The 12,819-nt window shown below is 36.8% G+C and overlaps 1 protein-coding gene across 2 annotated transcripts in view; it reads right to left on the bottom strand.

Annotated features, from left to right (window-relative positions):
• Nucleotides 1-12,819, bottom strand: part of LOC128889064 (scavenger receptor class B member 1-like) — a 48,454-nt gene that overhangs the window by 9,653 nt on the left and 25,982 nt on the right. For both annotated transcript variants that reach the window (XM_054146379.1, XM_054146378.1), the window contains exons 2-3: nt 3,282-3,537; nt 2,841-2,982 (exon numbers count right to left, since the gene is read on the bottom strand). In XM_054146379.1, the coding sequence (XP_054002354.1) occupies nt 2,841-2,982; nt 3,282-3,537 (398 nt within the window). The remainder of the gene's footprint in view (nt 1-2,840; nt 2,983-3,281; nt 3,538-12,819) is intronic.

Here is a 12,819-nt window from a genome sequence, read left to right on the forward strand (position 1 = left end):
CAGTTCGTATTTTGCAATTAATTAAATAATTAAATAATCCAAATAATGCAATAATTAAATAATCCAAGCAACCGCATATTATCGGCCACTGGCACACATCGGTGTGTTAATACCAAACACATCTACTACTTAAAAAAATTTCTTGCCATGCATTTAGAAATTATTAGAAAAAAGAACCATGCCCACTCAGGCATCTGAAATTTATATTTCTTCACGTATAATGATATATGCCAAACTTTGTGCACTCGAAGAACGGAAAGGTTCCGTTGAGAAAGCTACTTTACCTGTTTTTTTGCTATCCGAAACATGGGCACATTCAAGTTGCGAAAGATTTGATAGAAATGCGATTTAAATAATTTGATTGGGTTGCGCAGCCGTCATAATTGAGCTAAAGAGCAGCAGGTTGTCGGCTACTGTGTCACGGATCGATGTATCGATACGAAGCACTAGTTTGTTTAGAAAAATTCCTCGCAAAATTTCGTATTTAGAAAATGTTACAAGAACGGGTCGCGGACAGATACTTTTGCTTGCTACTGTATTCTAGGCAGAAAGAAAGGTCAGTTCTGGAACGAATCGCGGGATATGTGTTGGGTCAGACGTTTTCGTAAGCCTACACAGCATTGGCCACATTCTGCTTACTCGCGGTACCACATTCCCTTTAAACGCGTTCACCGCGGTACGCGGGTCACATGTGCCCCGAATAGTATTTCGTTCCGTGCGAGTCGTACTTCGTTAAAAAATGTCACTCTACCATCGTTGTATTCCGAGAAAATATCTCTGCCAGTTTTCTGATAGTTCCGTGGATGCCTGGGAATAGAGCTGGGATAGCGTAACTGAAAAGTTTACGTTTTTATACGCTTTGTATCATCAAATGTCAGAGATATGATAATGTAATAAAGCTTTATTCGGACAATAGATGACGCGATGGAATAGTTAAATTTTTATTTATTCACCTTGAAGTATGAAGATGCTAGAATCCAAATTTTAATTTCTAAGAAAAGGTTTGTTTTTTATTTGAAGATTTTAGCAATATCGATGTGTTTTTATTAACGTAGCTCATTTAAACACAAGAAAAAGACGAATTCAATCGCATGGAGCTAGGAGAAAAGGAAGTATAATATCGATGCGAACGTGCCCTTACTTTATTAAATAAAATATTCAAAATTCTTTTTCCTTACGGTGCCGCGCAAAAACATGCAAGAAGACAGTCACTTCGGATTACTTCAGAGCTTATTGAAAATGCGAAACAATAACTCGAATTCGTTACATTTGAAAATTTATGAAAATTATCGATAACCATTTTTGTATATTTCGTTAAATAAAATAGGTACTCATTTCCTCAGAAACACACATAATTTTATACAGTTCCTTTCCCCCGATACAAACAAGTATCATACGTGAACGAATTCGTTTCTATATCAGCCACATCGCTACGTCGATGAGAATATATCGTCCTCTTAAAAAAAATGTCAATAAACTCGAAACACATCTTTTTTTTTAGGCCAAAAGGCACATTCATTTGATCATTCAGAAGACGGTCAGGTTGTGCTCGAAAACGTTAAATTTACTGTTTAACTACGTGATTCGTTCCAAGACGATTCAAATTCACGGCTTGAATAATCAATGAAGATCAGTGTTACTCATTTACATAATGATGGGACGTTCGGTTACAACTAAATGCGTAATATCTTCCTTAACACCGAAAAGCGTAAAAGATAAGAGAGACAAGCGAACGTACGATTACACGTTCCGTTCATTCATCGTAAAACTCGTTTAATATGTGTTACATCATTTCGGGCATACGAAAGTTCCATGTTCATTTCACTCGTGAAATGATCGCGCCTCGTGTAGGTTCTCTCGCGATGATGCTAGAACGGAAGTATGGTCGCGTTGTTTCTCGAGGAATCAACGTTGATAAATTATTGACCCAGTCGTTCAACGCTGGGAAACCAAGATATCGATAGGCCATTCAGTATTGTTCGAGTCTCGTCGTGTGCAATTCTATAAGAACAAGCTGGCCGTGATCGTACTTTGTTCATTAATCTCGTTTCTCGAATTTCATAATTCTTCGGTGCCCCATTTGCAGGATTTATCTTTAAACTTGATAAATGCATTGTTACGTTGAATTACACGAATTTTAATTAGAAATTTTACACGAGCTTTTATTGTCATTTTAGTATGATGTTATTTATTTGTTATTTTAGTATGAGTTATAGTCTTTTCTGTGTCGAGTAAATCAAGGGCAAATCGTCAGGTTTCGTAAATTATGGACAGCAGAATTTGAACGTGCTAGAGGAGAAAACAGTTTGGATAAATTATGTCGAATAAGAATCGTTCAAAGAACGTTGATAGGGCTATAGTTGTGGACGATACAGATAAATAAGAACTAAGATATCGGTAATGGCTTTATCGTGTCTATAGGGAATTCAGTTTAGGTCGTAGTCGTGGGAGAAAACACTAAGATGCCATGAAATATAGCGAGTTTCAATCTTCTAACCGTGATGAAATTCGCAGGTAAAATGTCTTGTGCTTAACATTAAGCAGTCTATATACATGTTACAGAGGAATTAATAAATTCAAAGAAGGCACATATAAATAAAAGATTTTCCAAAAGAGATTTTTGTTCAATAATAAAATACGCCTGCCAGCCTAGTTAGTTACATTAATTATAACCGCATGGACTTTCATTCTAAATAAAAATGTCGAGTTTATCCCATACTATTTGCGTTTGATTAAAAAACAAATTCTAAAGCCCTTGTTCGAAAATCTTTTACATGTATACCATTAAAGGATTCATTAGCGAAAAAAGTATCGTTATAGAAACAAGCTGTTTTACTTACCAATAACGCGATGTTTGGTAATATCATTATGTCTTCTTCGGTTCCGTTGCTCATTTCTGGAACATAGACCAACGGATGCAGATCGAGCGCCGTTACAGTGCCGTTGCTGTTGAACTTAACATCCCCGTGTTCTAAACATTCCCTAAAATTAACGAAACACACTTATCAACTTTCCTATGCAACGCGTTATACTTAATCAACTCACATAATTCATTTAGCGTAGCGAGCTCTGACTTAACACAAGGAAGCATGGAGAATATTTACAAAAAGAAACAAGAAAATAAAAGACAATTGCTTTCAGCAATATCGATGAATATTACATGGAACTCGATGGATACTAATGAATAATTAAAATTGTTCTAAATAAATTAATGTATGATTAATAACTGTACAAAATCGGGCACGTGGTTATGAGCAACGTAACGTTTAGAATTCACTCACCTGTAAACGTAAGGGCCGAGTTCTTGAAACCTGAGTTTACTCTCTTTGCCGGAAAGGTACTCCTCGTGATTAGTCACGTTGAAAAGGTGAACCTTCAGGTAGAGCTTGACGTCAGGTTTCCGCCATATTTCGAAAATCTCGCCCCCCTCGCTAAAAATGACTTTTAGCCTGAAGAGCAGGTCGTACGGTTGAAACACGAACAGGATGCATCCGGTGGCGAGACTGAGCGAACCCAAAGTCATCAATATGAAAATACCTGCGCCGAAAGAGGAACATAATTGAAACGCTGCAACGTGATAATGAACGGCCGACTATAAAACTGCTTATTATACTGCGTCATTTGACGAATGTCTACCGAGCGAACAGAAGTTTAAATCACGGTTGGTAAATGTTTGAAAAATGAAATTCTTGACTGGTGAATAAGAAATTTTATCGACCAGTTCACACAGTGTTTCGTAACTTGCAAACCGCATTTAGAGGTTGCTCGTTTCATTAACAAGGCACGGCGTTGTAAATGTTTCTTGCCAACTGTTAATTCTAATCGAATCACTATGAAAAAGAAGTGCAAATCTTTTAAGATGTTAATGTGTCGTCGTTGACCGAAGTATTATCGCCCTAGTTAGAGGATTTTTGGAGAAAGTTGTTTTTACTAGCACTAAAGTATATCATGTATCGTTTGATTTTTAAATTATGGAGTTGAGGTCTAAATCGAGGTCATCGTCTTCTCTGTTGTTACTTTATATTTCTAGGATTTCATTTACTTCATTTTTCTAATTCTAAGTAGGTATTCCTAGAGGTTTCCTAGTAAATCAATACTACAGCAAACTTCTACAGACATTTTTTCAGATGTAAGATTATAATAACATAGTGTATGTAATTAATGTATACATTAATATATATGACTATTTGAAATGGTGTTTGCGGAAGTTTGCAGTAGTAAAGACTTCAGAAGTACCTCGATAGTGTAGTATCCGTGCCTCTGATATCCAACAATAAGGACTGTAATAATATTGTCATTTTTTTCAGCCACTGTACCCGCAGCTTGCCGAAATTATTCGCAGAATGCGGGACTTCCTACATCGTTCAGAATATTAACGTGTCGGGAATGATTCGCCAAATTTGCATGCGACATACTTGGAATACGCGTCAATTCCGGTTTGATTCAGAAATTCCACGTTTCTTTCATACGACTCGGCGCGTTGGCAACCGTTTGATGAATTTTAAAAGAACCGCGGCGAGACTCGATGGTATCGTCCTTCGTCATTGCCTGATTTTAATAACGCCTGATATTAAACGAGATATGTGCCCACGCGGTCGTACATCTTTTCTGAGTGGCACGCTTGTTTTGGTGCGATTCGTGGATACGTTGCCGGTTAATCGAGCAATTCGAAAGAGTCTCACGTAGATGCATCCTTGCCGAGCGTTATGCTAATCGTTTTTGTTTTATTTTCCTCCAGATTAAAATAACGCGCGTTGCACGTACGGCCTTGTTCTTCGTTTAAAATTTGTCGGACCTAACTTCACCCAATCCGGACGACGAAGTTCGTTTAATTTGTTTCCGAACTAATCGTGTTATTCAGCGATTACACGGAGAAACATTCATATTTGATAAACTCGCAATTAGAACATGGCTGCTTTTTTATGCCATTCCATGTAACTCTGTTAGAGGAAGGACAGGTCGCTGCGAAACACACGTCTGACGTAGCTTCAAACTTGTTCTGTAAACATCGAACTTCGCTCATACGCGAAGAATTTGCGTTTCCGCTGCCAGTGACATTGAAATTCGCGATGGGATGAATTTATCGCGACGACAAGTATTATATGACAGAGTTGTAGCGCGTTATTTATCGAGCCAAAGGAAAACGCTGATGAAAAGCCTTGGATCTTTCGCTGAGATTGAGAATCAAGGATTTTTCCGTCCCGATCTCCATAATTTTCTATTTTTGTTCTGTTTTACACGCGCACTGTGTTTCGATAGTATCGTCTTCTCTTTTGGTTTCTGTGTTGTTGGAAAATATGCTTCATTAGCCGAATCGAAGAATTTATTTTTAGATTCAAGTCTTGGAATATATTTCTAGCTTTTCATGGTTAACTAGTCGTCTTTTCTCGAGGACGTTGTTCATGTTTTTCTCGTACAGAAGACAATGAATTCTCTGAGAAATTATTTTAAATTGGAAGATATTGTTGCGCCGGGGGGTCGTACAGCGAGGAGAAACCATTATCGCAACACTATTTTATAAATGAACAGTACCTCTGAATATTTATTTATAACAGTAACTTTATAAATTTTATAATTCTCATCGTCGCAACATCTTCGCACTGTCGCGACGTTACAACTTCGGAATATTGTGCGGCATCTTCATGCCGTCGCAACGATATTAATCTCCGTGTGTCTGAGTCTCCGTTGCTAATTTTGTGACGATAGAAGTCTTCGATTTAGAATCCCGGCCTTTTTCGGCGATAAAACAATAATTTTCCAAAAATTCCACACAGAAAAAGAAAAGTAAGGATCGACTCGGTTGAATACAAGTTTAAGTTGACATATTTTGAAGTCTATAAGTTTTTCACTAAAGACGAGTGATGGAATCATTCCGTAAAGCGAAAATATTTGAATCTTCGCTGGTCGCGATCGATTCCTGCGTATTTTTCCGTCGAAGCTGTCCTACAAGGTGAATTTCATCCGAAGCGTGCTACGCGATTGTAGTCGCCTGCATAGTCTGCAACATTACGCACTCGCGCCGATTCATCGAGACACGATGATCGTATAACTGATTGCTTTGGTAACCGTTAAGTAATCTCATCGTAAATCACGACGAATACCGATGCGTCACGGAAATGCAACCCGCAAATATCGATTTGTTGATGATTTATTCAACAATTCGGAATGATATATGCGCGAAAACATCGTTAATTAATCGACTAGCACCGTGCATTATATTCGGACCAGTCGGTGAACCTGACCATCCGGTATATCGTATAATATTGCGCAGAATAATATTTAGGATTTTGTTTTCTCAATATAACGTGAATGAATTATATTCGGTTTATATAATTTATCGGATTAAAATCGTAGCGATCATGGAAACGGGTGGTTATTCTCGAAAATAATAATTCACTTCTCTTTTTTTTTTTTTTTTGAGAGAGAATATAAAAGTAAATTATTCGGAAGAAAACAAATTTCAATTCACGAACAGAAATGTAGAGTTAGCTCGAGTCAGTTCTCAAAAGTATAGTGTTAGAAAATATCGGGACAAAGAATTTTAAAGAAACTTTAAATGAAAGGAAAAACAATAAGAATATTGAAAGAAAATAATGACTCGTTGCATTGTAACCTTTTATCCTGAAGAAAGACGAGTCAATCGTTTTCGCAATAGTTCGCGACTGTCATTGTGCAAAACCGAGGAATACCTTCTGGAATTATTCGCACGAGTGCGTGAGCAACGTGGCTTGATTGTATTCGTTGCGAATTTTTCGCGACATTCAAGATTGATGGACGTTAAAGTTTAGTTAAACAGATAACCATCGAAGTCCTGAAGAAGGATTAAAGATTGACAAACTGTTGTTTGTACGTTTCGTTGAAGGAGTCACTTTGCTCTCGACTATTGCACGATTGCTGGCAGTCCGGCACGGTGTGGTAATAATTTTCCGACGTTAATCGGGACGCGACTGCAAATGCACTACCCAATAGAAAGTGCGTATTTGCCCTATGTCGTTATATTTTATATCCATGGAATCGCAGGTCTTTTATGAACGTTAACTCGCGAAATACCACCTTCCAACGACGGAAGAGGACGTTACAAACTTTCATCGAGTTTTATTGTCTTTCGCAATCGTCGATAGCAAGATTACAACTCCTTCCACAGATCAATCGAAGCCCGTATTTTTAAATGTTTCAGACTTTTGATTAGGAATGAAAAAGATCAATTATGTGAGCTGAAAGGATATGATAAATAATGAGATACCTTTTTAATGAGCAAACCTTCTTGCTATATTTGTGAAAATATAAATTTGCATAAACGCCCGCATTCTACTAACGAATGCAAAATATATTCTATTAATTAATACAATTTTATTAATATTTCCTTTTGTACAAGTACATATACTTGTCGATTAAATTTAACATATATTTATCATATCCGTTTAAATTATAAATGGATAAAATTCGCGGGTCAGTTATTAGACGTGTTCAATACGAAATTAAAGTCCCATGAACCGTGAGTCAACCTAAATAGTACTGGTCACTCTGGACCCAATCATCCCATGCTGGTTATTACAAAGCACTACGTAGAGATAGCACGTGTCCATTAAGCAGATTCATTGTAGCATCAGCCAGCCGACATCTGCACACGCAACCGCGTGCAATTTATCGTCAAGTTGTCAGGGGTTGTCGACTGGCCATTCGGCGTGGCTGCATTGCCATAATGTGCGATGCACACCGTTCCACCGCTACGGGCCATTGTTCGTTTCTTTCGGTGGTGTATGGATTTCTTTAATACCTGGGATCGGTTCATGAAAATTGCGCAACGTAAATAAATCCAACGACGGAACGGCACGTGCGCGACGGTTGCACAACCCCGGACACGACGTGGCCTTTTAAGGGATTATTATCGTACGCGCGAAAGAAAGAAAGACTTTCTTTAAAAATTTTTATTCCTCTTCCAGTACTGTGCAAAAGTCTTAGACCATTTACAGTACATTGCATCTTCTACATTTTCTCCGCTAAAGAAAGGGTACAAATGTTTGATTTACCTTATATATTTCATTTTACCGATATTATTGTAGTGTGTTCTCCGAAATTAGATAAAAGTAGTGTAAATTCAAAGGATACTTTAATATTTGATACTCCATTTATCTTTGTAATAGCGCCCAAGTCTTCTTGAACAATTTTCGTACAACTTTTTTAGTCGTTCCATTCGGAATACCTTATACAGTTTATCTAGACATTTGGACTCTCTTTTTTTTCGAGATCTGCTCAAATAATCTCAGACATGTACAATAATACATAAATAGGGACTTTCAGGTGGCCAACTCGTAACAAATTTCATGTGGCCATAACAATCAATGAAATCATTGAAAATAAACAACAAAGATTTCCTTTATTAGCGTAACATGTCTAGTAGTATCTATAAAAAGATTAACATGTGCACAATTACTTGTTATGTAAGATAAAAAGTCTTGGAAAGAATCTTTTTTTCTCTCGCGCGTACGATACTGACTCCTCGAGAAGACGAGGGCGACCATATGAGGAATGTCACTTTAAATCACGACGACTGCTCCTGCGAGGTAATAAGGAGGCATGAAACCTGAAACGGCGCCTGTTGATGATTATCTTCCGTATATTGCACCGGTCCTCGTAATATTGTTATCACTCTTGCACCTGCAACGCAATCTCTTCAGATCTGATGCACATTTTAATACATTACGGAGCATAAGATTAACTTTTTATAATGCAAACTATGTCGTTTCAAGGAAGTAATTAGAGGTTTCAGAGTCCATTATTATTCTTTATTTTGTTAATCTACTGTATGTACGCAGATACCCTTATTGCTTTACTATTGTAGGGCACTTTGAAATTCGTTTTATTAATTTCAGTTTTTCTGAAGATTTCGTAATATAAAAGTAGTATAAAGTTTCTTTACGTATAATATTTGCTTCGTGGTCGAAACCGACGTCAATGGGCATCAACCATAAGCTACGATCGTATCTGGTTTCTCAGACGCGCATGAATTCCATTTTCCTCGTTATCACAAATAATTCCAATACCAACTCTCAATAATAACGGAATGTATCTCATTTCACGTACTCTTGAGATTACGGTTAATCTATACCACAACCTACGCCATCATTCTTTAAAGTATGTGAAAAATTGAAACTTCGCTTATTGTTATCTTATTGTTAGTGTAATGTAGTCATGTGTACTACTTTTCCGATTCCAATTAAAAAAATTATGAAAAGAGATGAGTTATCTACAAAAATGATTAATATTTTGAGTAGAGGGTTGAATATACGTCTACAAAAATCATTAACTATATTTACTTTTATTTGTTCCGTCGTACAATTTATACGATACTGTATTATGAATACATAGCGTTCTAATAATATTGTAGGTACATAATTTGCTCTTGTATCAAGTATTTCGCATTTATCAGCTATAAAATAATATTTGCTGAGTTGATGTCTGTCAGAGTTCTTTAACATGTTAAAGATTAAATGGAGGACGTTTCAAAATCGAATTTGGAAAATTTCGAGCCTGCTGACCAAATTCCCTCGTCTTTGGTCTGTTCTAGCTTCCTTTGTAGCAGGTTGCGTTCAGAACTTCCGCGATGGTTATACGTGCCTCGTCGATGCCTCGATTAGCGTCAGCAACATTGGGACCGATAATTATACTTATCACGTTCATGATCCGCAGTGGACTGCTGAAACCTTCATTGAAAATGCAGGTAGCGGCGATTTGAACGGTTTTCGTCCCACTGAATAAAATCTTAAGAGGTATCTTCGAAACAGGTGCTCTGTAACTGCCGTTATTATCTTGACGATATCTTGAACAACTGTCGAGAAAATTAAAATTGCTTTAATTTTTATCTACGAGATGAGTAGCTTCTGTAATGAAAATATGCCAAGCTGGTACTTTTCGAGTGTATCATTTGCTTCAATTTTTTCTCCAGTTGCATCAACTAGAGACTCTCAGAGGGCGGTGCTCGTGCTTTGATTTTTCATCATTCCAGTTCATTACTCGAGTTCATTACTCGTTTATGTAAATACGTTGCGTGTATTACTCTCTTCGCGTTAGCCACGCATATGTAATTATTTGTTATTGCTAGTTTACAGAGACGCCAAGCTTGTCGAGCAATTTGTTTGAGATTTTGATCGTTTCTTACATTTATCAATGGTTTAAATTAAAAGTGGGGCGAATGGACAGCGAATCAATGTGGAATGTTGTAAGGAATATTGGTACGTATTCACGTAACATTTAAAACGAAACATTCATTGAAAAAAGGTATTTCACCGTTTTGAAATTAGTTCAGCACAGAAGTTTGATCTAATCACTAATTGGCAGTAAGAAAATGTCAGGTTTATAAACTTTGAATGACTTATAATTTTAGTCATTTAATTTTCACACATAAATTGTAAGTAGAATTGTTAAATAATATATTACGAAATTAATTTAGAGACTTTCCGGATTTCTGATTACCAGTAGAAAGTTTGATCCTCGTAACGCCTTGTTGGATATCGGTACTAGCAAAAAATGTGCCTATTGCTAAAGTTGCTATTGTACAGCACGGTGATCGTCTACGATTGTAATTAAAGTGCTGTCGAAAGTACTGCAGAAAGTAATGAAAAAGGGAGAAACGATAGTTCTGATAAGGAATCTAAGAGATCGACATACTTTCAAGCGCAACAAAGACGGTCATAAAATTATAAAATATACGTAGCGATAACGAGTCGTTACTTCTTTGAAATATTCGCGTAATGATAGTTACACGAGAGGAATTCTTTCACCGTGGCTTTCCTTTTCGCGTTTCGCCATAAGCGCGGACCAATTGAATACACTTGCCGATTTGCTTAACGGTTTTCGCTGCTCACATTTCATCCGCGCCACCGACAAAAGTGCGAAAGTTCAACTTGTGCGCAATCGAGCGGTGCATTTCGTTGCTAGTTGTGTGCGAGACAGATGCATTTGAATTTAGGACTCGGATCCCTCGCGAGAAGCAAAATAAAAATTTCCATGGGTGTATCAAATGCCAGCCAACGAAAGATCAAATTACCAAGTCTCGCATTGGCATTTTCGAGTGGGTATGCAATTATTGCACAAGAATAAACGTGCTGACAGTAAAACGTATCCGCTTCCCTTGGGATAAATTCGATAGATAAAAAACGCTCGATTCGAGCATGGTTTCGTTAATGCTTTTGTAAGGAATCTGATTTTAATCTATGGAACCACCAACTCATGGAAATTAACGGGATCCATGGATCCGGTTTTTGTAAACGCGTACAGATCCGGTTTTTAAAAGTCGTCGGCGACTAATAAAATATGCGAATCGCAATAGGAAATAGCCCAGGGAAATTTTTCAGCGATTAGAATAACTTACAGACGTGACATTGCTTTTTCGTTTGATTTCATTGACGGCCAGTGCTTAAATTTCATTTTTTCTTTTATGTATTCGACTGCATCTCTTATCCAGCCGTCGTTACATGAAATTATTCGGAGAGCCTGGGGTGATTTCATAATCTATGTAAAAGTCAGATACGAAAATTCATTATCTTCTGAGCGGCATGGAGTTTCTATTGAAATCGAGTCAGGAAAATTTGCAATGTTATTTTACGAAATTGATAGTGTCGTCGTTTTCAAAAAATTAAATAAAACTTTTAAAGGCTCGGTGTTACTGTGGTTTACATTTTTAGTTAATGGTTCATACATTTCTCGAAATAGAAACTTTACTAACACCTATAGGTTTAATTTCACATTGTTTAAATGAATTATCATATAATTTCTACTATTTAATTTTCACAAAAATTGGAATCGTTGAACTATTGAACTTTTTCGCAAAGAAAATGGCATCAAACAAACCAAAGATGTATAGAATATATACATATACAGAATTTGTATAAAATGACGAGCACGTCCTGAAAGCCACGTTCGGTTTCACAGCGGTCAGCATCGGCATCATTTGTAAAAACAACAAAGATTATCAACGAGAACCAGTTCGCGATGCTACAAAAGGACAAAAGCGTGATATCAGAAATTTCCAGGTATATTCTCTCGCGTGACTGCGCACCTAAGCAGATAGCTTCTTAATGATGTTCGACATCTCCCACTGGAGTTTTCCATATTTAGCATCGAATGAATTTCAAGTGGTGTTTAGAATACACGCACGCCCACTGCTTGACATTTTGTGCAGAAAACGACTCAAATGCTGCAAATAAGAAAATGATTATTTCATTCTTAAATAATGCAGCTATTGTTTTACTGTCGTGTTACTATTATTTTTATCTCTATTACAATATTATTATTCAATGATTAACATCCCTAAACGATTGAATTGTTTGAGCTCATCCATGATGGTATTTCTCAGATTATAAAAGCTACGTTGTTAAACAAATTTTGTTCAAATTATATCAACAATACGATTGTTTATACGTCTACGATCGTGACATTACAATATAGAAATTAATGAAGTTTTCGGGACACTCGTATTAATAGTCCGCTGTCTAATTTTAACTGGGATGACTCAACCCAAATATTGTCGCAAAAATATATGTTAATACATTCTGTTAGTGAAGCAAGCCATCGATTAAAGATGTACCTGTTACGAATAGACAACAGTGGTTTCGAATTCGGTATGTAGACCTGATGCGTGTTCCTGTTATCATAGGATACGTATTCCATCGTTGTATAGTACATACACTTTGGTTCTCTTTCATTGTTTAATACTTCCTAGATACAAAATGCTTGCTCAATTCTAACTTAACAGAGTCTATTTTTACAATCTCCATTTACCTCTCCATTTGCACCTGTATAGTACAATTTTGTTCTTTC

Source organism: Hylaeus anthracinus, unplaced genomic scaffold, assembly GCF_026225885.1.
Source record: "Hylaeus anthracinus isolate JK02 unplaced genomic scaffold, UHH_iyHylAnth1.0_haploid 11994, whole genome shotgun sequence".
NCBI lineage: Eukaryota > Metazoa > Arthropoda > Insecta > Hymenoptera > Colletidae > Hylaeus > Hylaeus anthracinus.